Consider the following 27,111-nt stretch of genomic DNA (forward strand, 5'->3'; position numbering starts at 1 on the left):
CTAGCTTACTCAAGGTTGCTGACCCTTTATTTGTCTGTTTTTATTTTGCTTTCAAAAGAAAGGTAACACCCATCAGGGCTGAAGTTGTTCCGTTGCCCAAGGCATTTCATGTCTGGTCCCACAGGTTAAAATTCAGCTTGAAATCAGTCTACCCATTAAGGCAGTTGCCCTGTCTGGGTGGCATTCACCTGGGAGAAGGAAGGAAGGCCTTTTTTCTTCTTCCACAAAAGTCCAGTATGGGATAGTTTGACCCCTACCTATTTGACCTGCCAATGCTTTTTCCATCTCTGAGGGTAAAAACTGAAACATGCAGGATGTTGGAACGCGTCATGTGCCGAGCACAGGCATGTATCACATGAAGCTGCAAATCCACTAACGTGCTTTCCAACCACTGTACTTCCTTTGCTTTTCCTTATCCCTGAAAGGAACTATTTTTAGTTCCAGATGCTGGAACTACTGTGAACCAAAACCTTCAAGTCACTTTCTTTGGAATGCAGATGAGTCAACACCAGAATGATTATACAACTGGAAAAACTTTTAAAATAGTGTTTAATGAGTACACATGTCCAAAAGCAGTCATCCCTTAATCTGGGGAATATATACAAAAATAAAAGGCCTATCATATAATAAAAATGTTCCTAGAATACAGGAAATGTATGAGGAGTGAGGAAGTTTAGTTTGACTTTTTTAATGTAGAAGAATAGTTTAGAACAGTTAAAAAGAACTATAGTTCACACAACACACCTATTTCTGTTTCAAACTCTTTTCCACCTTAAGGAGACTGGGGGAATCAGCTGTGTTAGGATGGGCACATTGGTTTGATGGCTTGGGAATGGATGTTGGGAGGGGTGAGAGGAGGGCACTGGCTTCTCTGGTCAGCTGGAGGGGCTTGGAGCCTTGCGGGTGAGGCTGAGGGTCGTGCCCAGCAATGCACTGATGCCAAAACCACCAGGGGTGCTCTGGAATGTTTGGCTTCCTGGATGCCTCTTGTGAAGTACCCAAGAAGAACATTTTTACTAGGTTATAAAGCAGAATCCTTTTTACTGTAGGTAAGCTTTTTTTTTTTAAAGCTTGAGTGGGTTGCCATGTTAAATCCCAGGGTATCTTCCTGACCCAGGGACTGAACCCACATCTCTTATGTCTCCTGAACTGCAGGCGGATTCTTTACCCATTGAGCCACCTGGGAAGCTCCTTGTTTAACCTAAGAGTGGCATTTTCTAGTCTTAGTAATGAACCAGATAGCCAGTAAAAATCTTACTCTTTTACCAAAAAAGGAACACGGTTAACCCCAAAGGTTTCCTTTAGATTAGCCTGGATAGTACTTAACCTTTAGGTAACCAATTCTCTAGCCAAAAGTCAGTGGCTAACCCTAGAACACTTGGGTATTTTGCATAAAATAGAATGAATGAGTAGTGACAGTTACCCTGTGTTTCTCACTGATGCCCTGGGGTCTTCACCACACAGCACAGCTCTACTCAAAGTCTCAAGTTTTTTTGAATCCTTGAGTAGATCAAGGATAATCGAATGGAACATATATTCTGGGTGTCTTTTCATTAACACAAGCTGAAATTAAAAAAAAATCTGTAAGGGTATAATGGGAAAGTTTGAAGATGGGAGGAGAAGGGGACGACAGAGGATGAGATGGTTGGATGGCACCACTGACTTGATGGACATGAGTTTGAGTGAGCTCTGGGAGTTGGTCATGGACAGGGAAGCCTGGTGTGCTGGAGTCCATGGGATCGCAAAGTCAGACATGACTGAGCGACTGAACTGAACTGAACTCAAGGGTATAATGAAACCAACATCTTCATATGGTGCCAATGGTATTAACTTCAGAAATAATTTGGCAATTACATTAAATGTTTTTTAATTTTTAATCCCAATTCTTTGCAAGTATTCTGAAGAAGTAACTTAAAATACGCACTAAAGTTATAAGTGCTAAGGTATCCTCTGAAATGTTGTTTTAGTAAAAAATGGATATAACCTAAATGTTGAATTAGAGCAGTGGTAAAATAAATGCATATTTGATGTAATATCATGCAGCCACTGATTCAATACATAAAGCATGTAAGTAAGCAAACAAAGCTGCAGTATATTAAGTGAAAAAGGAAGGATACACAATTGAATATACAGTATAGGTAGAACTATTTTCAAAACGTTTTATAGAAAAATATTCTGGATTGTGGGTGATGTTTTAATATATTGTAATCATTTTGTATAATATCATATAGAATATATGATAGTGAAAGTAAAAAGTAAAAGAAATGGCCTATGTGAAGCAGGCAGAAAATTGTCAAATCCAAAGACTTTTGGTTATTTCGGCTTGTGGAAAGGTCATACATAAGGCTCCTCTCAGCTCCATATATGAGCCAGGAAGGCTAATCCTGCTGAAGGTCATCTTGGAAATGGCATCATTACCACAGAAAAGCAGAGAAAAGCATCCTGCCTTCCAGCTAGGACTTGAGAAAGAACCAAGTCTCCTATTACAAACTGCTGCTCATACCTCTCCTGCCTAAGACTTCGAAATTCTGTCTCATCTGTGTATTGGTCCAACTTATACTTTCATTATTCATTTAATTTCCCTGCTAACATTTATAACAAACTATGATAAATTATAGAAGCTACTTTTTTATACTAGCAATTCATTTCATAGATGATTAATATTGAACAAATTTGAAATATGTTATTTACAAAGCATAGCAGATAGCCTAAATAATAGTAAACCTGATGTAGTACAAACTTTATAAAATTTATTTAATTTTTTTTAACTTTTTGCACAAGAGCTTTTATCAACTCTTCTTCACGTATGGTACATTGAGAAAATCCAAGTGGATATCCCTCATTTTTAACTCAATCTTTTTACACTTATTCCTTTGTGGAGGAATGATTTTATGACAACTGTATAAGTTTGCATATATCCAGTCCATGATTATTTCTAATCTATTGTGAAATTTTTATTGTTTTACAAAATAATTCTCCACACTACATATCCAGGTTGGTAAAAAAAATATCAAAAAGTACATGTAACTACAGAATTTACCATGGCAATATTTATAATCACCTGCACTTCCAAAAACCAGAATAAAAATCTCATTCCTTTTGCTTTCTTGACCCTCTTTTTCAGAAAGATCTAATAAAGCACTTATCAGCGGCCACCATCTTAGTATTTTCTCTTTCACTCTTCTTAGCCCTTGAACCAGAGAAGGAAACTGCATGTACTTCCCCTGGATTTTGCAAGACATTAGGTCATGCATGTTGCCCACAGCAAAGAAGCTTCTTATTGTGAAACCACAAAGCTAATGGTGATTCAGCCCCCCACCTCCAGAAAAAGGAGAGGCAGAGACTGGACCTGAGATTAAATGGTGTCCCATTTCTCAAAGTCAGGCATGATTTCTTTCTCTGTTCACAAACTTCAGCCCACGGTGGGAGAAAAATACTTTCTTCACTGCACTAATTATTCTTCTCTAAACCTGCAACACCACGGTTAAGAAGTCCAGGTGAATTGAATTTTGCTTTAAATATCTGTTTTTCCATTCAATGATGGTTCTGAGTATTTCGGGTTCCTTTCCCAACCCTGGCGGATCCGCATAAGGGTCTTGTCTATACATGGCAGGATGAGGATGAACTTGATCACCAGCACTGTGCAAGGGATGATCAGCGCAATCACGTAGGCGGAAGGGAGATACCACACAAGGTTCGAAGGGTTGAGGAATCTCTTCCCACCGTACACCAAGGTGTGGGCTGTGCACAAGATCAGGGTCAAATAACCCAGTTTGGACTATAAACAAGAAACAAAAACATGTACATTAACACTGTTTACATTTTCACATGAAATACTGTGAGTCAGTGAAGGGTATTTGTCAAAGCCACAAGCCTTTGAAACCTGTAGTATTTAGAACACTGCCAAGAATGGAAAAAACATTAACTCTGCTTTAGGATGATCATTGTATCATTTAAAAAGAAAAGACTGCTTACAAATGACCTGGTGGTTTCATCTTAACCTAACTGGATGAGAAAGGTTCCCAGGAATAGATTCTTTTGCATTTGAATAAGTAATGTACCTTCTTTTTCAAGGGTAACACTCTTTCCTGGATCATCTTTTCTGGAGGCCAGAAATGAACAAAACACAGTATGTCCTCAAGAAATACCACTTTAGTGTATGTTGCTGACTAAAAACAGATACTAGCTGAATTGTGGGAGAAGGGCGATGGCACCCCACTCCAGCACTCTTGCCTGGAAAATCCCATGGATGGAGGAGCCTGGTAGGCTTCAGTCCATGGGGTGGCTAAGAGTCAGACACGACTGAGCGACCTCACTTTCACTTTTCACTTTCATGCATTGGAGAAGGAAATGGCAACCCACTCCAGTGTTCTTGCCTGGAGAATCCCAGGGACGGGGGAGCCTGGTGGGCTGCAGTCTATGGGCTTGCACAGAGTTGGACAGGACTGAAGCGACTTAGCAGCAGCAGCAGCAGCTGAATTGTATCGCAGTAAACAGTAGTTAGCAAACTTTACTTTTGGTTGGTTGTTTGTTTAGGCCTACATACAAAGCCCAATGTTTATTTCTGTCTTAATGTCTTGAATAAAGGTATAAACATAAGAAAATGATGACTGCATTTGGTCCCTGGGAGAAACTGTAAATCTTTAGAATTCAAACAGTTCTGCTGCTGCTACTGCTAAGTCACTTCAGTCGTGTCCAACTCTGTGTGACCCCGTAGACAGCAGCCCACCAGGCTTCCCTGTCCCTGGGATTCTCCAGGCAAGAACACTGGAGTGGGTTGCCATTTCTTTCTCCAATGCATGAAAGTGAAAAGTGAAAGTCAAGTCGCTCATTCGTGTCCGACCCTCAGTGACCCCCTGGACTGCAGCCTTCCAGGCTCCTCCGTCCATGGGATTTTCCAGGCAAGAGTACTGGAGTAGGGTGCCATCGCCTTCTCCACCAAACAGTTCTATAACGTGCAATTCTGACTTCTGTTATTAATGGTCTATTCTGTTATACTAGTTCTCAAGGAATATGCCTCAGAATCACCCAGAGGGCTTGTGAAAACAAACCAACCACTGGGCCTTACTGATCTTGGATGATCTCGGATGACCTCGGCCTGCAGCGACTTGAAGCTGGGCTTCAGTTCCCAGCCAGAGACTGAGGACAGGTCGAGGCAGTGAGAGCACCAAATCCTAGCCACTAGACCAGTGGTCAGTGACAAGACCCTGACTCTTTGGTTTTGCTGAAAAGAATTCCCACAAAAACAAAAAGTAGTGAAGCAAGCAAAGTGTTTATTAGGAGGAAAAGAGTATAGTATGTGTGGGTAGACTCATGGGCATGCTCAGAGAGAGAGAGTTGCTGAGTCACCCTTTCGTGGCAGTTTGAGTTACTTTTATGGGTCATTTCTTCTGGGTTTCCTTTGGCCAGTCATTTTGATTTGTTTGGTCCTGAGGCCATATTTGGTATATCTCAGGATCCTTTCATGTGTGGAAGCTCATCTCTTTGCCAAGATGGAGTCTAATGAATGGTGAAGAGGCTCATGGGTAGCTGACATCGCTTACTATGAGGTGTCACCCCCTCCCTTTTTTACCTCCAAGAAGCCTTTCTGCGCATGTGCCGTTGGGGAGGTCTCCCTAACTTCAAGAACGAGGAATGTGTGTGTGTTTTTTTTAATTTGGTATCTGTGCAGGGCACAGCCTCCTCCATCATCCTGCTTTTATGGAGTTTCTCCTATTATGGGGTTTTCGTTCACAGGGGAGAAATTGTTCAACCTGGGGCCTATCTAACTCCTGCCTCAATAGCTCCAGAGTTTCTGATTCAGTTTGGTAGGGGTGGGGCATGAGGATTTGTATCTAACATGATCCCAGGTGATGCTGCTGCTGCTGGTGGTCCAGATGCCACACTTTGAAGACCCCTGGTCTACAAAATTAGTTACTAACTGCCTTTAATGATGTATCTGGTGGTTGATGTGTGGAAACACTGATATTCCATCTTACAGACCAGCACTGAATCTGGTATGATGACAGGCTAGCATAGAAAGTTTTATACCCATAAGTCCATATTCTAAAGTTGATTTTCAGAAGTAGAAATTTCGTGTTTGGGTTTCTTTCCACCTTGAGCCTAGTGTATCTCCATGCACAGGGTTCAATAGTAGTTGATGCTTTTCACTATGTACTCTTAGCTGTGTCTCTGGGAGTGGTCAGGAATCTTGTCCTGCTAGGAAATCAAACCATTATGGAATTTGCCTTTGGGTTCTAGAGTTTAGCTTTTCTAATCTGAAATTGTTTCAGTTGCTATTTTTATGTGATTGCTAGGAAACTGATGGAGCAAAATGAAAATTTATGCACGTATGAGAGAAAAATCAGAATATTTGTTAACTCAGAATCATTTTGCACTAAAAAGTAGATTAAATCATGAAGTCCTTTTACCTGGACAAATCGAAACTCTCTCCAGTTGACCATGTTGCTAACTGATGGCAAGGAAGTGATTCCCAAGAGTACAAACAGGAAAAATCCGAGCATTCCCAAAGCGATATATAAATCACTGAGCCAGGAGTTAGTGGTACTAAATGGATTTTCTTTCTTGGTTATTACCTAAAATAGTTAGAAGCAATTTTTTAAAATTTCATTTTTTACAAATTGCCCAAACTTTTAAGGTGATGAAAAAATACCTCTACATCGTTTCTTTGCTCAACGCAAGTTGTATAACATTTCTGAAGAGTCACTCAAAATAATTACACTTAGAAAAATACACTTAGATATTATGTTTTTTGATAGAAAAAGTAATTGGTTCTATTAGGACTTTACTATGATAGTTGACTCCAGAAATTGTATAGAGAATTTTAATTGACCCTGTAAATCCTAAAACAAAATAAACATTTACTTAAACCTTCTTTGCCATATGGCTTCTTGTTCCCCAAGCAAAAATTGATGTTCTCAAATGATTACATTAGGGTTCTGTTTTCCTGCTTTATATGCTGATTATTCACACACATGAAGTTTGAGTTCTTTTCTTTTTTTTTTTGGAATGTAGCTTCAGGTCTGTTGTAACACATCTTGAGAGAAATCTGGCCCCTGTAACATGACTATTACCCAAGGACATGCTATGTATTTGTTATGGAAATAATGTATAGAAATCCCACAGACACACCATCAATGAGTTATTGACTAATAAACTTTGACACTGCAGTAGGATTGATCAAAACCAATTATTTCCAAACCAGAACTGATGTATAGAACTTTCTCTGGAACTGCTTTAAGACTCCCTGAGCTGATTCTCTCTGAATATTTTGACCGTGCAAAATATAGTTTTTGACATTTGCTCAGAATTGTTTAGTTTTCTAGTCATTGAGGATGGCATCCCACAAGACAAACATTAACAGAGTTATAAATACCCTTTTGTAAATTTGTTTACATTCCTCTGATTCATGTTTGGACATGAAGCCCCTTCACTTATAAGATGGTTGGTTTTGACTTCCAAAAGAAAGTAGCATGCATAAAAATAGAAACTTTAAATTTTGGCTTCCATTTATTGAAGTAACTCAAGTAGGTTCATTAGGTTTTCCTGAGCCCTCACATCTGTGTACCAGTGAATCCTGAGAATACACATATGGATCCAAGTGAACCTGGGAATCTAACTCTGACTCTTCACTAGTTATATGAGATTTCAACAGGATTTGTTAAAAAAAACCAAAGTAAAACAATAAACTCCCCAAGACAAGCATGAACTGTCTAATTGTAGCTGCTTTAAAAATTAAAGATGTTTAGAAGAGTGGTTTTCTATAATTATGAAATGGAATATGATGTAGCAAGATTGCTCTTTGATTTAAAAATAGGAGAATACAAGTGAGTAGAGATGTACCTGGGTAACGGTTCTGTTGTTCGATGTCCATCGTACATAATAACGAATAGGGATCACAAGTGTGTAGAGGACATGAAGGAAGGCAAATCCCAGTGCTATCAAGCCAAGCTGTTTTCTGCAAAGCATCCAGTGGTCAAGCCAGTCTGGGAATCGGCGGTATTTTGTACCTCGGTACAGCTGCAGAATGGCAGCAATAACACCGGGGAGGTAAACCAAGGCGAGCAGTGTGAGTGCTGCTATTGGAAAGACACGATTTGGAATAGAAATAGGCAGACGGAATGTCCTGTCTCTTTTTTCATAAACATAAGGGTAGATTACTTCTCTTATTACACAGTAGAAAAAGAAGAAGACACACAGAACAGCAGACAAATAGAAGGGGAACTTCCACATTGGAAATAGTTGTAGCGGGTAGTTTTCAATTTCATTGGCTGCCATGAGAGATCCTTTATCCAATGGAGTAAGTCCAAGACTACGAACGACATCCATCACTCTTTGCTTGGCTTTGCTGTCATTTCCGCAGATAAACACCTGGGTTAAAATAATTAATTTTGTATTTATTCTTTCTTTAGTAATGGAGGACGTTGTTATATAGTAGTAACTGCTTCTAAAACAAGGCTGTAGAGTGAACATATTTAATGAGATAATGGTTTAGACTTGCACATGTATGTTGGATAGTTAAGTACCAGGCTTTTAAGTTGAGAGTGGTTTAGGCATATGGCGTTGATATGATTAGACTTGGTTTTCTGCAGTACAGACAACTTGAGTTCTCTTCTGTATTTGTGGGTGCCACATCACTTATGGATTGTTTTTAATCTTGATGAATAAATGAAACCCATTTCATACAAAGTAATGGGAGTAGAAAGGATATCCGTCAACAATTTAGCGGTGTTATTTTCTAGTACTGACAGGAGGCCTCTAGTTGACACCATTGGGTTCTATCAAGCTGAAAGCTCAGGGTATAGATAATGGGAAATCATTACAATTGGTTACCCTACTTTGTCAAACCCAAGAATGCTATTCATGGCACATATTAGCAAAATAAAATATTTTATTTTGAAATTATGTTTTGGAATCTGTGAGGTAAGTGCATATTAAGACATTTACTTTTTAAAGATGGAGTGTAAATCTATCTTGTAATCTTACCTGCCGACTTGCATCCAGCGCCCCTGACTGGAGAGCCCAGGCTGAGATGGTGTTAAATGCTTTTACCACGTGGGTTCCCGGCACCAACTGAGCAAGGTACTCTGCATTTGACTCTGGATACTGATTGATTTTGAGGTTGTTGCTGACATCGACCAATATTTTCCCATTGAGAACCTCGGTTAATTCTGTGAGAAAATCATAATGTTCCCTGTGTATTGTTATGATTATAATGTCAGATTTCTGGGCTGCATCAGAGTAGCTCATGACCTCTGCACCATTGGGCAGCAGGCTGGACATCCCGGGGGTTCGACTTCCAAACACAATAGAATAACCACACTGGAGCATTTTAAGTCCCAGTGATCTTCCAAAATCTCCAGTTCCAAAAATGCATACAGTTTCTTGCTTTTCTGAAGAAGGCATAGTGAGAGGAAATGCATCTGTAGAAATTTTCTCCATAACTGAAAGATAATCAAATACCCAAACAAAATATGAATGTTCTGGTAAAAAGGAATGAAAATTATATCAAGGAAACAGTGATTGAGTGATGTTTGAATCTTCTGATGAATTGTCTCAAGCACATTCCCTACAAAATTTGGAAGGAGTAAAAACTGTCTCATATATTCTCATATGTCTTATTTAACAAAATCTTGTATTGGATAAGGAAATGCAGTGAAAACCCAAGACATTTACCAGTTGCAGTCTTAAACTGCGGATGTGTATCACAATGATACTGCATTATTGAGTACTTACATTATTGAGTTCCCAAAATTCTCAAGAGCAAAATCTGACAAAGAATGCACTATTTTGGAAATTATAGACCAATTTACTTATATTTAGTGGTGCAAAATCCCAAATTAACCAACAGTATCTGGTAGCCTGTTATGAGACAGTGCACTTGGATCAGATAGGATTATTCTAAAAATGTAAAGATTAGTTCTATAAATTCAATATTAGAAAATCTATTAATAGAATACACCATATTAGAAGATTAAAGAGAAAAATATGACCATATTTATGTATGCTAAGCGGACCTACATTAAAATTTGACAGTTTTTCTTTATTTTTATTATTTTTTTTTAAAGGAACAAATAGATATTTCCTTAACATACAAAGTATCTTTCTCAACCTAAAATTCAGTTTCATACTTTAAAGAGAATTACTAGAAATATTCCTAATAAAGTCATAAACCAGGTAAATATATATATCCTATATTATTGTTTGGATTCTAGCTAACACAATTGTACTGGAGAAAGAAATTAGAGGTATAGAAATTCAAAACGGATTGTAGAAAATCAAACTGTAATCTTGGAAAACTCAAAAGTCATTGAAAAAGTGCTATACACATAAAAGCAATTCAATATCTTGTCTGGGCACTCAATTAATATCAATGCTCTTCTCATATGAGAAAAATAAACCAATTTGAAGATTTAATAGAAGAAAAGGCCCAATTTATGGCTGCAACAAAATAGAGATAGTATTTAAGAATGAACTTAAGATACAGGGTATATATCGGGAAGATCCCCTGGAGAAGGAAATGGCAACCCACTCCAGTGTTCTTGCCTGGGAAATCCCATGGACAGAAGAGCCTGGTGGGTTAGAGTCCGTGGGGTCATAAAGAGTCAGACATGACTTGGCGACTGAGCACGCACATGCACAATATATGTACAAGATCCAAATGAAGAAAAATTTAAAAATCCCCTAAGACTCAGAAGATTCATGTAAATAGAACTGTACAGCATGTCTCTGGGTGGGTAGCCTCAGCTTCACAAAAATGTCAGTTTTCTCTGGTTTAATCTATACATTCTGAAAACTGGGCTAGTTCTATTCTAATAAATAGAGGACCAGTTCTATTAAATATTTTAAATCTAAAATATCATGCTGCTGTCACAGGAATAACAAATGTTCAGTGGAATAGAGTAAAAAAAAAAAAATCAGAAATGAACCTAAATTTATATGATAAAGATGAGCATCTCAAGTCGATGTAGAAAAGATTGCTTATTCAGTAGCTAATATTATGACAACTAAATAACCAATTGGAATAAAAAGCTTAATCTATACTCACACTCTTCCCCAAGGTAAATATAAAATATATTAAGACTTGAAATGTATTTTTTTTTTAAAGAAATGGACCTATAATAGAACTGTAAGAGGCCATGGAGAATTATTTTATAACCTTAGAGGGGAAAGGTTATAAACTTTATGACTTCAATATAGTAAAACATTTCTTAATCTTACCCAATGTAAAAGAAATGCAGGGCAAAACTAAACTGATATAAAGTTATAAACCATCTGACTGTGTTGCTTTTTAAGATTTTGAAATTTAAATTAATAATAAATCAAATAAAAGTTCTTGAAGTTTTTATGATCTAATAAAATCATCTAGGATACTCTCCATTTGAAAGAATATTATTTCTTATTTTGATACTGAATTTTCTCAAAAAAATTCTCTTCCCGATATTTAGTGTATAGTGTAAGCTTTTAGTTAATCTTTTTTTGGGGGGCAGTGGGTGGTAGTCTCTTGTGTTCAGTGATGCAACCTCAGTGCTAAAAAGAGCACTGACTGTGGTGGACCAGGCACTTGTTGATAAATATTTATGGGATGATACTGGAGGGGTGGATCGTTGGACTTGTAAGCTGCAGTTTGCTCTGTGTGTCTGGCACAGTGAGAGGTGCATGATGAAGAGGAAGCTGAATGAGAATAGAGTGAACACTGGGAGGAAGGGAGGAGTGAAGAGAGAGAGAAGTTGGTGGTGGGGGAGCTATTAAGGACATTACTTCTTTCACCCAAATGGATTTAAAGTAAAACTCCATGAATTTGATGTGGAATTTCAAACCAGACCTAATCACTATTCACTTCCGACATAGTGAATTTCATGCAGATTGCAGAGCATATGAAGCTTTCACCTTTTTAAAAGTTCAGAAATTTGCCCTTTTCATTTTAGCCTATGGAAAATACCTAAATTTTTTTGTTTTTGTTTTTTTCCAATGTTGTGTTAGTTTCAGGGTATAGCAAATATATATATGTGTGTGTGTATTCTTTTTCATATTCTTTTCCATTATAGGTTCTTACAAGATGTTGAATATAGTTCCCTGTGCTATATAGTCAGTCTTTGTTTATCTATAATACATATATATATTATATATATATTAGTGTTTGTATGTTAATCCCAAACTCCTAATTTATCTCCCCTCCCTACTACCCCTCTGCTTTGATAACCATCCATTTTGTTTTCTACACCTATGAGTCTATTTCTTTTTTGTAAATAAGTTGATTAGTATCATTTTTAAAAGATTCCACATGTAAGTGATACCATATGACATTTGTTTTTGTCTAAATTACTTTGGGGTCTTCCCAGGTGGTGCTAGTGGTAAGGAACTTGCCTGACAATGCAAGAGACATTAGAAATGTGAGTTTGATCTCTGGTCAGGACGATCCCCCTAGAGGAGGGCATGTCAGCCCACTCCAATATTCTTACTTGGAGAATCCCATGGTCAGGGGAGCCTGGCCAGCTACGGTCCATAGGGTAGAAAAGAGTTGGACCCCTCTGAAGAGACTTAGCATGCAGGGCCATCCATGTTGCATTATTTCATTCTTTTTTTTTTTTTAATTGTTTCTTTATTTCAGAGCATCCAAATTAAATTATATCATTCTTTTTTAAGACTGGCTTATATTCCAGTGTTTATATGTACAATATCTTCTTTATCCATTCATCTCTTGATGGACATTTAGTTTTTTCCTTGTCTTGTCTATTGTAAATAGTGCTTCTATGGGAATGCATGTATCTTTTCAAATTAGAAAAAAGGAATTCTTACCTGAGCTTATCTGAAGCTGTGTATTAATATCTATATCACAGGCAGATCATTCAGAATTTTATAAATAGTCAGAAGTTATAGAGAAAAGGGACAAGACATACAAGACTTTTATATACTTCCACAGAAACTCTTTGAATAATTGAATTAACCACAACGGCTGAATCATTTTATAAACTGCTGCTGCTGCTGCTAAGTCACTTCAGTCGTGTCCGACTCTGTGTGACCCCGTAGACAGCAGCCCACCAGGCTCCCCCGTCCCTGGGATTCTCCAGGCAAGAACACTGGAGTGGGTTGCCATTTCCTTCAATGCATGAAAGTGAAAAGTGAAAGTGAAGTCGCTCAGTCGTGTCCGACCCTCAGCGACAACATGGACTGCAGCCTTCCAGGCTCCTCCATCCATGGGATTTTCCAGGCAAGAGTACTGGAGTGGGATGCCATTGCCTTCTCCATTTTATAAACTAGCTGATGACTAATATCCTGAACTGTATCAGAGAAGGGTGTGACTTTATATGAGAAAGCACCTGGAGATGAGCAGAGGCTATCATATGGAAACACAGCTATGCCTTTGAAAAATTCTTAGCAGCATCTTCAAATGCAAACTAGTGTAGCAATTTATATTATATTTCTAATCAGTTAACAATTAGTTGTTATAACTCAAACTCTCAAACTGCTGAATGATGCCTTAATTTTTTACTTTGTGGAACTGGTTTGTAAGTGTATTGAAAGAATGCCTGTGTGCCTGTCTGTCCTATGACTTTTTTTCGTTATTTGTCCTAATATACTATTTTTCTCTCTTTTATATTGAAATGAACATTTGCAAGCAAAATACAGATTTGACAAAGTTGCTGGTGTCCTGAAGTGAGATGGATGATGTTTTTATTGACATATTCTCATTTGGATCATCTTAATCATCTATTTCTGCTTTATTGACTATGCCAAAGCCTTTGATTGTGTGGATCACAATAAACTGTGGAAAATTCTGAAAGAGATGGGAATACCAGACCACCTGACCTGCCTCTTAGAAACCTATATGCAGGTCAGGAAGCAACAGTTAGAACTGGACATGGAACAACAGACTGGTTCCAAAGAGGAAAAGGAGTACGTCAAGGCTGTATATTGTCATCCTGCTTATTTAACTTCTATGCAGAGTACATCATGAGAAACACTGGACTGGAAGAAGCACAAGCTGGGATCAAGATGGCCACGAGAAATATCAATAACCTCAGATATGCAGATGACACCACCCTTATGGCAGAAAGTGAAGAGGAACTAAAGAGCCTCTTGATGAAAGTGAAAGAGGGAGAGTGAAAAAGTTGGCTTAAAGCTCAACATTCAGAAAACTAGGATCATGGCTTCTGGCCCCATCACTTCATGGGAAATAGATGAGGAAACAGTGGAAACAGTGTCAGACTTTATTTTTTTGGGCTCCAAAATCACTGCAGATGGTGATTGCAGCCATGAAATTAAATGACGCTTACTCCTTGGAAGGAAAGTTATGACCAACCTGCTGCTGCTGCTGCTAAGTTGCATCAGTCGTGGCGCCCACCAGGCTCCTCCATCCCTGGGATTCTCCAGGCAAGAACACTGGAGTGGGTTGCCATTTCCTTCTCCAATGCATGAAAGTGAAAAGTGAAAGTGAAGTCACTCAGTCGTGTCTGACTCTTAGCAACCCCATGGACTATAGCCTACCAGGCTCCTCTGTCCATGGCTTTTTTCAGGCAACAGTACTGGAGTGGGTTGCCATTGCCTTCTCTGGAATGACCAACCTAGATAGTATATTAAAAAGCAGAGATATTACTTGGCCAACAAAGGTCCATCTAGTCAAGGCTATGGTTTTTCCAGTGGTCATGTATGGATGTGAGAGTTGGGCTGTGAAGAAAGCTGAGTGCCGAAGAATTGATGCTTTTGAACTGTGGTGTTGGAGAAGACTGTTGAGAGTCCCTTGGACTGCTAGGAGATCCAATGAGTCCATCCTAAAGGAGATCAGTCCTGGGTGTTCATTGGAAGGACTGATGCTAAAGCTGAAACTCCAATACTTTGGCCACACGATGTGAAGAGTTGACTCAATGGAAAAGACCCTGATGCTGGGAGAGATTGAGGGCAGGAGGAGAAGGGGATAACAGAAGATGAGATGGCTGGATGGCATCACCGATTCGATGGACATGAGCTTGAGTGAACTCCAGGAGTTGGTGACGGACAGGGAGGCCTGGCGTGCTGTGATTCATGGGGTCGCAAAGAGTCAGACGCGACCAAGCAGCTGAACTGAACTCAACTGAATCATTGCAGAGAGAGTCCAGACTTTTTTTGATCATGTGGCCCCCACATGCATCTGTTCTAAACTTTCATAAACTTAAAAAACACTGAAGATATTAATTCAACAACACTAGTATTTTGTTTTCTACTTACTAGTGTGTGACCTTGGGCAAATTACTCAAGCTCTTTGTGTTTCAGTTATGTTATTTTTGAAATGAGAGCTCTGTAGTACCTACTTTAGAGACATTGTAAGGGCCAGATGAATTAATGTATCCGAGAGCAATTCTTGAGACATGATAAGTACTCAATAAGCTGGCCATTCTTAACATAATATTTAATATGCTATAATTTAATCTAATTCAGTTCAGTTCAGTCACTCAGTTGTGTCCGACTCTTTGTGACCCCATGAACCACAGCAGGCCAGGCCTCCCTGTCCATCACCAACTCTTGGAGTCCACCCAAACCCATGTCCATTGTGTTGGTGATGCTATCCAACCATCTCATCCTCCGTCGTCCCCTTCTCCTCTTGCCCTCAATCATTCCCAGCATCAAGGTCTTTTCAAATGAGTCAGCTCTTTGCATCAGGTGGCCAAAGTATTGGAATTTCAGCTTCAATATCAGTCCTTCCAATGAACACCCAGGAATGATCTCCTTTAGGTTGGAATCTAATTAGTCAATCTATTAAGGGGCGGCGGACGGGAGGAGCTACCCCACGCCCCCATGCCCGAGGCCAGGGGCATCGGTCAGGAGGAGCAACCCACGCCTGAGGCCAGGGGCGGCCACTAGAAGAGTAACCCGGAGCCATGGCTGCACGGGTGCAGGAGGGCCTAGAGGAGCTATCCCACATTGAAGGTCAGGAAGGGCGGCGGTGAGGAGATACCCCTCTTCCAAGGTAAGGAGCAATGGCTGCACTTTGCTGGAGCAGCCGTGTAGAGATACCCCACGCCCAAGGTAAGAGAAACCCAAATAAGACGGTAGGTGTTGCAAGATGGCATTAGAGGGCAAACACACTGAAACCATACTCACAGAAAACTAGTCAATCTAATCACACTAGGACCACAACCTTGTCTAACTCAATGAAACTAAGCCATGCCCATGGGGCAACCCAAGACGGGCGGGTCATGGTGGAGAGATTTGACAGAATGTGGTCCACTGGAGAAGGGAATGGCAAACCACTTCAGTATTCTTGCCTTGAGAACCCCATGAACAGTATGAAAAGGCAAAATGATAGGATACTGAAAGGGGAACTCCCCAGGTCAGTAGGTGCCCAGTATGCTACTGGAGATCAGTGGAGAATAACTCCAGAAAGAATGAAGGGATGGAGCCAAAGCAAAAACAATACCCAGCTGTGGATGTGACTGGTGATAGAAGCAAGGTCTGATGCTGTAAAGAGCAATATTGCATAGGAACCTGAAATGTCAGGTCCATGAATCAAGGCAAACTGGAAATGGTCAAACAAGAGATGGCAAGAGTGAACGTCGACATTCTAGGAATCAGCGAACTGAAATGGACTGGAATGGGTGAATTTAACTCAGATGACCATTATATCTACTACTGCGGGCAGGAATCCCTCAGGAGAAATGGAGTGGCCATCATGGTCAACAAAAGAGTCTGAAATGCAGTACTTGGATGCAATCTCAAAAACGACAGAATGATCTCTGTTCGTTTCCAAGGCAAACCATTCAATATCACAGTAATCCAAGTCTGTGCCCCAACCAGTAACGCTGAAGAAGCTGAAGTTGAACGGTTCTATGAAGACCTACAAGACCTTTTAGAACTAACATCCAAAAAAGATGTCCTTTTCATTCTGGGGGACTGGAATGCAAAAGTAGGAAGTCAAGAAACACCTGGAGTAACAGGCAAATTTGGCCTTGGAATACGGATGAAGCAGGGCAAAGACTAATGGAGTTTTGCCAAGAAAATGCACTGGTCATAGCAAACACCCTCTTCCAACAACACAAGAGAAGACTCTACACATGGACATCACCAGATGGTCAACACCGAAATCAGATTGATTATATTCTTTGCAGCCAAAAATGGAGAAGCTCTATACAGTCAGCAAAAACAAGACCAGGAGCTGACTGTGGCTCAGACCATGAACTCCTTATTGCAAAATTCAGACTTAAATTGAAGAAAGTAGGGAAAACCACTAGACCATTCAGGAATGACCTAAATCAAATCCCTTATGATTATACAGTGGAAGTGAGAAATAGATTTAAGGGCCTAGATCTGATAGATAGAGTGCCTGATGAGCATTGGAATGAGGTTCGTGCCATTGTACAGGAGACAGGGATCAAGACCATTCCCATAGAAAAGAAATGCAAAAGAGCAAAATGGCTGTCTGGGGAGGCCTTACAAATAGCTGTGAAAAGAAGAGAAGTGAAAAGCAAAGGGGGAAAGGAAAGATATAAGCATCTGAATGCAGAGTTCCAAAGAATAGCAAGAAGAGATAAGAAAGCCTTCTTCAGCAATCAATGCAAAGAAATAGAGGAGAACAACAGAATGGGAAAGACTAGGGATCTCTTCAAGAAAATCAGAGATACCAAAGGAACATTTCATGCAAAGATGGGCTCGATAAAGGACAGAAATGGTATGGACCTAACAGAAGCAGAAGATATTAAGAAGAGATGGCAAGAATACACAGAAGAACTGTACAAAAAAGATCTTCACGACCCAGATAATCATGATGGTGTGATCACTGACCTAGAGCCAGACATCCTGGAATGTGAAGTCAAGTGGGCCTTAGAAAGCATCACTACGAACAAAGCTAGTGGAGGTGATGGAATTCCAGTTGAGCTATTCCAAATCCTGAAAGTTGATGCTGTGAAAGTGCTGCACTCAATATGCCAGCAAATGTGGAAAACTCAGCAGTGGCCACAGGACTGGAAAAGGTCCGTTTTCATTCTAATCCCAAAGAAAGGCAATGCCAAAGAATGCTCAAACTACCGCACAATTGCACTCATCTCACAAGCTAGTAAAGTAATGCTCAAAATTCTCCAAGCCAGGCTTCAGCAGTACGTGAACCGTGAACTTCCTGATGTTCAAGCTGGTTTTAGAAAAGGCAGAGGAACCAGAGATCAAATTGCCAACATCCACTGGATCATGGAAAAAGCAAGAGAGTTCCAGAAAAACATCTATTTCTGCTTTATTGACTATGCCAAAGCCTTTGACTGCATGGATCACAATAAACTGTGGAAAATTCTGAAGGAGATGGGAATACCAGACCACCTGATCTGCCTCTTGAGAAATTTGTATGCAGGTCAGGAAGCGACAGTTAGCACTGGACATGGAACAACAGACTGGTTTCAAATAGGAAAAGGAGTTCGTCAAGGCTGTATATTGTCACCCTGTTTATTTAACTTCTATGCAGAGTACATCATGAGAAACGCTGAACTGGAAGAAACACAAGCTGGAATCAAGATTGCCGGGAGAAATATCAATAACCTCAGATATGCAGATGACACCACCCTTTTGGCACAAAGTGAAGAGGAACTCAAAAGCCTCTTGGTGAAAGTGAAAGTGGAGAGTGAAAACGTTGGCTTAAAGCTCAACATTCAGAAAATGAAGATCATGGCATCCGGTCCCACCACTTCATGGGAAATAGATGGGGAAACAGTGTCAGACTTTTATTTTTCTGGGCTCCAAAATCACTGAAGATGGTGACTGCAGCCATGAAATTAAAAGACGCTTACTCCTTGGAAGGAAAGTTATGACCAACCTAGATAGCATATTCAAAAGCAGAGACATTACTTGTCAACAAAGGTTCATCTAGTCAAGGCTATGGTTTTTCCAGTGGTCATGTATGGATGTGAGAGTTGGACTGTGAAGAAGGCTGAGCACCGAAGAATTGATGCTTTTGAACTGTGGTGTTGGAAAAGACTCTTGAGAGTCCCTTGGACTGCAAGGAGATCCAACCAGTCCATTCTGAAGGAGATCAGCCCTGGGATTTCTTTGGAAGGAATGATGCTAAAGCTGAAACTCCAGTACTTCGGCCACCTCATGCGAAGAGTTGACTCATTGGAAAAGACACTGATGCTGGGAGGGATTGGGGGCAGGAGGAGAAGGGGACGACAGAGGATGAGATGGCTGGATGGCATCACTGACTCGATGGACATGAGTCTCAGTGAATCCAGGAGTTGGTGATGGACAGGGAGGCCTGGCGTGCTGTGATTCATGGGGTCGCAAAGAGTCGGACACGACTGAGTGACTGATCTGATCATCTGAAGCCCATCAATCAAATATTTCCTTTCCTCACCAGGCATAGGGGCAAGAGGGAGTTCTGCAACTAGTCCAGCCTTCCTGTGATTCAGAGTATTTGTTTTAATATATCCCAGGGATAACTGGAAAGCAAAAAATGGTCAAAAAAATTTTTTTTAAGAAAAACCTGACAATAATACATGAACCCATCCTATTTATTCACAGAGCTATTTCTGTATTTAGTGAGATCAAGGCTCTTTAGGGACAGCAAGCATGCTTACATTTAAGTACATATTCTTTTACTGACAGTTATATATTATTGTAGCAAAATCAGAAGACCTTGATGTAAAAAGACCACTGACTGTCATTTATAAAAAAATGTAATGTGCCCATAATCAATAGAGCTTTCTAATTTTTGACAGTTCAATCTTCAGTCTATGTATGTTATTTGAAAATATAATAGTACATTTCGTATTTTAGCCTTGTAGTTAGAAGTAGCTCTGTTAGTAATAGCTATAGACTAACATAAATCTGTCATCTAAAGCCCTTAGTCTAAATAAAGAAACCACTGCAGATTGGTTGCTAAAAAACTAATTATTTCAATTGTTTTGGGAGAAAATGTTACATATCTCATAGCACCCTAATTTACTGATGATTAGTTTTTATGCTATCTAATAGAATGACACAAAAGGAAACTAATCAAGTTGTACAACTTGATCAAGTAACAAGAACATAACTAAATATAAAACTTTTACATTGATGTTCTATGGGGATAAATATCCACATGGATTGCTATTAAGTAAAACTAGCTGTGACATGCTGTATAGCTAAAATGATTCTGTCACTAGCATTTCACTATGAATTTCATCCAATGAATTATCAGGAGAGCAATGTGATGCAGTTCTGTGTTACCTATTTGAATTATACTTTAGATGAAACTCTATTTTTAATATTAGTTCTTTGGTGAAATTCTGATCCAATTAAAGATCTTTCTCATATGTGTTTTCACGTTTAGATCTCAGTTGCATCTGTCAAGATAAATGAAGATTGTTTTATGATTCCCTGACTAAGAGTTTTATCATGTAGGTTCATTAGCCCCTGTCTAGGCGGTTAGTTCATTTGATTAAAGCTGGGGCTTATGACAGAAAGGTCAGGGGTTCAGTCGTGTCTAAGTTAATTTACCTTGACCTCTGTTTACATACTAAATTCTGAGCAACTTCTTATAGATCTGTCGTTCACCTCAATTCACCATCAGGAAAACAACTCTATCTCACTGACTTGGTGGCATTTGACTTGTACATACTATTAATACCTGAGCAGTTGCTTATTGGTTAGTTTGGTGATTGTAAAAGCCCACTTAATATTTAGTGTCAATTAGTGGATTTTGCTTTTCTAGGATTGCTGTAGTCAGTCAGAAACATTTAGGAATTTATTCGATCATTTCAAAATTAACTTTGTTTAAATAAATTTTCTATAAATAGTCATTTATCCTCACCTTGAAGCCACTGGGAATTATCTGAATATTGATTACTGCCAACCTGTGGATCTGATCCTGTTTCCCTCTCTCCCTTTAACCCTGCTGATGGTGTAACTCCAATCTGCTTCAAAGCATCTCCTTACAATGTTTAGAAATCTCCTGGGGGTGCTTTATATGTCCTTTATATAGTCTCCTTCATCTTCTTTTCGGTACCATTTTCTTTCAGTTTTAATTTGGCTTTGGAGGCAAGGATCCCCAATGGCCAGAGTACCTTTAATATTTTCCAAGACCCCATGAGCTCGAGCTGTATGGAATGATCTGGTCTTGCAGCTGCTCTATTTCTTACCCCAGGAGAGAAAGTGCTCTTGAAACTCCTTCCCCCTTCTCATGTTATACTAGCCTGAGAGCACTGCTGGTTGATAAATATATTTTAGTGAATCAGCTCCTCCTTTTTAATTCCTAGATTTTTAACCACGGCTCTTTTTAGTGGTGTGGTGTGGCTGGAGCTGGCTTGCCAGCTGAAAGTTTGAAATCAGCCAACTTTGGAGATTTTATGCCATAGAAATCAGCAAGTGCTCCTATTTAGGATATCTTTTTTCCTTAGCCATTTACTGGCACACACTGGCTCTTTCTCCATCTCTCATCTTCTTCTCTCCAAGACTCTGCCTGGGACCATGGAAATGGGAAAATGGTTGGACTGATAGGATGATTCACTTTCTCAATCCTGACTCTGGACTTTAAGCCTTAAAATCTCTTTCCTTAGAGCCTCTCCCCCTCTTCTAGGGAGATTCAGGCTCATAGGTTCTTAATGAAAACAGAAGCCATGTGGGTCCCTCTACCCAAGCAAAGGTCCCAGGCCCTTTCAACCCCACACATGGAGCGAACACAATTTGGACTATAAGTCTGACACTGCTAGACCCTTGGCTCCCTTCAGAAGATAGATACAGGGACCTCTTTGTGTATCATCATTCCCAAATACATTGTTTTGAATTTTTCAGACATGCATTAAAAAAAAAAAAAGGAGTTTAGGATCTTAGTTTGGGATAAACATTATTGGCTGCAATGTATCATTTACCAGCTTACTGATTGCTTTCTCTTCAAGTGCCTCCCATATCCCATACTGCTATGTCAGGGCAATTGAATACAAAGAAGAAATCACTATAGCAATACTTGGGTACTGGAAAAGAAATAGCCATTTCTACAATAAGAATGATTTGATGTAACTTAGTTCTTTTTAGTTAATCAGTAGGCTTCATTTCGGAGAAGGCAATGGCAACCCACTCCGGTACTCTTTCCTGGAAAATCCCATGGACAGAGGAGCCTGGTAGGCTGCAGTCCATGGGTCGCTAAGAGTCGGATATGAGTGAGCGACTTCACTTTTACTTTTCCCTTTCATGCATTGGAGAAGGAAATGGCAACCCACTCCAGTGTTCTTGCCTGGAGAATCCCAGGGATGGGGGAGCCTGGTGGGCTGCCGTTGCTGGGGTCGCACAGAGTCGGACATGACTGAAGTGACTTAGCATCAGGCTTCATTTCTTATGCCATGCCTTCAGGTATTAAAAGAAAGGCTCAAGTGTTTTATTTAAGTTAAACTAATTAAAACCTTTAAAAATTCAATATTCCAACTTTCATGACCTCAGTTAAATGCATTAATTGCATTATGTCACTCTTTAAAATGAATTAAACGCCAAAGTATTATAGTTACAAATTTATTATGAATCTTACCCAGGATAGCAACATAATAGGGTTATTAAATTAAGGTTAATTAGAAGAAACACCAAGATTCCTACAATTTATTTATTCTTTTAAAAAAACAGAATACTTTCCACTACTTACTTTATATGTATTGTAGAGTATAAAGCAATCTCATGCTTCTTCCCAAAGGGCAGGTAGTTGAAATCTGAACACTTTGACCCTCTTAACTAGTATAGCACAGGAGGTATCTGTGCATATAATCTCCTATGTCCATAATTATTAGCATCTTTCAAAAACAAAAATTAGTGTATCATTAATGTCTTGATACACTAAAACAATGTCTTGATACACAAAAACACTGCATGTTTTTGACAGAATTATTGAACAACCTCTCTGTGCAAGGCCCTGTGCTACATAAGATGGGTAAAGTGATAAACTAGACTGTTCTTGTCCTCATGGGGCTCCTGTCTTGGGGAGGATATAGACACATTCATGTGCTGTAAAACAACATGTGAAGACATTGAATGTACAGAGAAGGGCGCTAATCTGCCTGGGAAGCAGAACAAGAAAGTTTACCAAAGTCTGTGCATAACTGTTTCAGCCACTGCTTTATTTGGGCTCAAAGCTATTTCCACGCCTTATAAACTCAGATGTATAAACGAAAGATGTATGATCAGTGTGGACCATTAGCCACATTCTCCTATTCTGATTCTTCTCAGTTCTTGAGCCATCACCAGTGAAAATCTGATTGGAGCATGTGGCTCTGTGCTTGAACCATTATTTTCCCTTAATTTATTTGGAGCTAAGGCAAAAGCGATGGTCTAGTGTGTGTTCTGATACCCCCCTCCCCAAGAGGTATGCTATATAGTTATATTAAGTTACCTCTTAGATTTCTTTGTATTCAGAATTATAGTTCCTGACTTTTCAAAATTATCCTTTGCATACATTTGCCTTCCTTATAAGATGAAAAGTGAACTTCATTCTGACATGAAGACTGATCATATAATCTACGTTTAAAAGTAACATATGTCTCTCAAAATAACTTCAAAAATATGCAGCCATCAAAATTCAGTATGGTAAGGCTTCTTTACACATGGCAGACAACACTTCTAGAACATTGTGGAGAAGCATTCAGATTTGGATGTCATGTCCTGCCTAGTTAATTAGGGTGGAAATGCTTCTTTGAGTAGAACATTGCATATTTTTTTTGCAGTGATGTATTTCTGAAAGATGATCTTCAAACAGTGCAAACACTCTTTGATCCTTTTTCCATAATAATTTGGTAAGAACAAATTGCTTAAGTATGTTGGCCAAATATGTTTTCTTATCATGTATTGTTTTCAGCATTAGTTATCCTTTAGTTATTAGCTTTATTCCTTGCAGGCCTGATTTTTCTCAATAAAATAACAAGTGTTAATTAAAATCATTTTGGAAATGACCCAAAAATCATTTAAAATATCATGGTAGGTGGGACATGTAATGTGGAACTCTTCATAGTTAACTGTCCTCATAGTTAACTAATGACCTGTTCTCTTTGGATGTACAAAGCACAGAAGGATGTACAAAAGCAGTCATACAGGTGACTTCAGAGGCCTTGTAAGGTTTATTACTTCTGGCCTAATTGTAACTTAAAAAAAAAAAAAATCCCACACAGAAAACTTAACTATCCACAGCATGTCCTAGACTGTTAGAGTAGGACTTATAGGTAAATGTAGTTGCAGACACTTAATAATTGACCTCTCTCCCTGGTGGCTCAGACAGTAAAGAATCTGCATGCAATGCTGGAGACCAGGTTCAATCCCTGGGTCAGGAAGATGCCCTGGAGAAGGAAATGGCAACCCATTCCAATACTCTTGCATGGAGAATTTCATGGGCAGAGGAGCCTGACAGGCTACAGTCCACGGGGTAGCAAAGAGGCAGACATGACTGAGTGACTAATTTTCAATTTCTCCCCGGTCGCTCAGATGGTAAAGAATCTGCCTTCTATGCAGGAGACCTAGGTTTGATCCCTGGGTGGGGAAGATCTCCTGGAGAAGGGAATGGTTACCCACTCCACTATTCTTGTCTGGAGAACTCCATGGCCAGACGAGTCTGACAGGCTACAGTCCACAGGGTAGCAAAGAGCTGGACACAACTGAGTGACTAACACTTTAAAAAGAGTTTTTCACTTTTTCAGAGGATAATCCAGAGGAAACCTACAAGATGCCCTGACAAGTCTTCAAGTTTGAAAAGTGATTGTATTTTTTTTTTCTGCTAGCAGCTTATTAACTTTATTAAGATTTTAAAAGGAAATAATTTTGAAATAGCAGTTAACAAAAGATCCAAATGACTTCCAAAGAGAACTGGGTGGTGAGGATCATGAAACACTGGATGTGTTTCTGAGGGCAACTTCAGAATCAGCTACTCAGGAAACTTTAAAAAGATAATTTATACCCTTTTAATAATGTCATGAATAATGGGAGCATGATGAGGGTTGATCCTTGAGGAAATGTGGAATGACTGCTCAAGCGTTCTTCAATTTTGAAATTTTATGATATATGAATCTATTTTTCTTAAAACTGTTCAGAACAAGGCTCAGGGTTTTCAATTTAAGCACAGGTTTATAAAAATTTATTTGGTTACTTCTAACACCAGTTAGCAAGCTTAAGCAAGGCAGGCATCTGGAAATCATTCTGAAATTAGGGGTGAGGCCTTGAACAGGCTGGTTTCTGAACCTCAGGTTGCTGCGTGAACTTCAGCAACACCATAAAGGTTGCTGGATGGAGAGAGTGCCATGACCCAATTTCTCCATACACATGTTCCATTTACTTTACAACCTCCATGCCTGATAAATAAGGAGTGCTTCATTCTGTTTTCTGGGGTGGCGGTGTTTGCCATGCAGGTGGAATACAGGCAGGTATTGATACCGTGCTAAATCACAGCATTCTGAAAAACTTGGGGCCTTGCAAAAGGCCATATCTCAAAAAAGTTACTGCTTCAAATAAATGTGCCATTTTATAAAATTATACCTACTGTATCAGAAAAAAATGTTCTTTCATGTGAGTGACATTTATATGACTGTCATTTATACGGAATAGGACATTCTCACACAGCAAGGCTGAAGAACTGGCTTGGAAAGCTGAGAGCATTCTCTGAATGATAAAAGTGGTGTAAATCCAAGGTATTCAGTAGAAAAAGACTGTCTCTCCACAACTCGGTAGTTTCCCTAAAAAAGTCAAACCTGCATTATTATGAAGAAAGAAATTTCTTAGTTACACATATGTCATTGATGAAGTTTTCAATGTATTTCAAACCTACAATCATCTTTAGTCATGGGTTTTTACCTTGTTAGAGGTGGATTTTGTGGCTACTCTGCTCCAACAGTCTTTTATTTTATGTGTGTGGAAACTGAGGCTGAGGTGTTGAACTTCTAATTAGAACTAAGAATAGAATTCTCCAGTCCCACCCCTGCCCTATTCTCCACCCAGTTGACTTTCCTTTAGACCAGTCATCTTCTAAAGAAAGTTTTAAAATTACTATCCAGAGGGGAAAAGTACCTTCCAGCTGCCTCTGGACAAACAAGGAACCAAAGGTTTTATTTACTCTTCACATCGATTACATTCCAAAGCAGAATTTCTCTGGAAAAACAATTGCTAAAGATCAAGGAACGAAGCAGTTGCAAATCTCAGGACGCATTTTCAGCTCTTGGCCCCGAAGTGTACTCAGATCTGAGATTGCCTTTATCTAGAAGTAAGACACAGAGAGAAGTCCAAAGCCCTAAGTCTTCCTTCTTAGGGCTCCTCTGCACCCCGAGGAAGCAAGAGAGAAAACTCCTGGAAGCAAGCCGCTTGCTGAATTGCTTAACTCATCCCGCCACACCCTTGGGTGGTCTTGCACCTTCTTCCCAGGGCAAGCAGGTTTGCGGAGCAGAGTCCTGGAAGCAGGGATTCGAGGTGGGCAGAAGCTGATAAGGGAGGGGAGCCCTATGGCGAAAGGTAGCAGGCGTAGGCCGGCAGCAATATGACCCACCTGCGGGAGGGGTGCTTCCGAAGCGGCTGTGGTCCAGCGCCGCTGCTGCAGGGCGCAACGAGGGCCAGGCTGGGAGGGGACGCTGCTCGGTGCTCTGTGCTCCGGCGCTTAGCCACACTCAATTTAAGAAGCCCGAGAGCGGAGGGAGGGCTCGCTGAATTGCGCAAGAGAAGCGGTGAAGAAAGCGCTTCCAGAAAGAGTTCAAGCTGGGAATCCCAGACAGCTGGGAGGACCGGAAATTCCGGTGCTGCCTCTGTTGATGCAGATGTTGACATTGATCTCGGGCCAATGGAGTTTTAAAAGGATTTTCCCCAGACCCTTTGAGATCTTGTTTATCCCTGGCAGATTGAGGCTTGGAGGGGCTGAGGAGGACCCCTTTTCGGAAGGAACCAGAGAGGTTACTTTGAAAAGCTGAGAAGACATCACCTGGTTTTGGTTTCTAGGCATTTCCGCCTGTGCTATAGTGTCTTAATTCAGAGGTGACATCTTTCTCCTCTACCTGGAAACCTTGGGTTTGGGGAGGGGTGGGGGTGCATAAATTGGATGGTCTTGAATTTGGAGGTCTTAATTTAGGTACATTAAATGGTTCAAAGGAAACAAACCAAGTAAGAGAGAGGGATACTAATGAGGATGCCAATGTGTGTCTATACTTATATAATATTGGATAATAATGGTGCAATTAT

At 39.8% G+C, this 27,111-nt stretch overlaps 1 protein-coding gene across 3 annotated transcripts; it reads right to left on the minus strand.

Moving 5' to 3' along the window:
• Positions 1 to 532: 532 nt before the first annotated feature.
• On the minus strand, positions 533 to 26,584 carry STEAP4 (STEAP4 metalloreductase). 3 transcript variants are annotated; one of them, XM_044946751.2, is made up of 6 exons: positions 26,429 to 26,555; positions 22,562 to 22,706; positions 8,986 to 9,443; positions 7,843 to 8,370; positions 6,411 to 6,575; positions 533 to 3,778 (listed from the first exon to the last, which is right to left on the minus strand). In XM_044946751.2, exons 3-6 carry the CDS (start codon positions 9,439 to 9,441, stop codon positions 3,515 to 3,517), a joined length of 1,413 nt encoding a protein of 470 aa, XP_044802686.2. In that variant the 5' UTR covers positions 9,442 to 9,443; positions 22,562 to 22,706; positions 26,429 to 26,555; the 3' UTR covers positions 533 to 3,514. The 3 variants fall into 3 exon arrangements, with proteins under 3 accessions (XP_044802686.2, XP_006055307.3, XP_044802687.2); XM_006055245.4 differs by lacking the exon at positions 22,562 to 22,706 and having other exon boundaries at positions 26,429 to 26,584; XM_044946752.2 differs by lacking the exons at positions 22,562 to 22,706; positions 26,429 to 26,555 and adding an exon at positions 25,957 to 26,043.
• Positions 26,585 to 27,111: the final 527 nt, after the last annotated feature.

This window comes from Bubalus bubalis, chromosome 8, assembly GCF_019923935.1.
Source record: "Bubalus bubalis isolate 160015118507 breed Murrah chromosome 8, NDDB_SH_1, whole genome shotgun sequence".
NCBI lineage: Eukaryota > Metazoa > Chordata > Mammalia > Artiodactyla > Bovidae > Bubalus > Bubalus bubalis.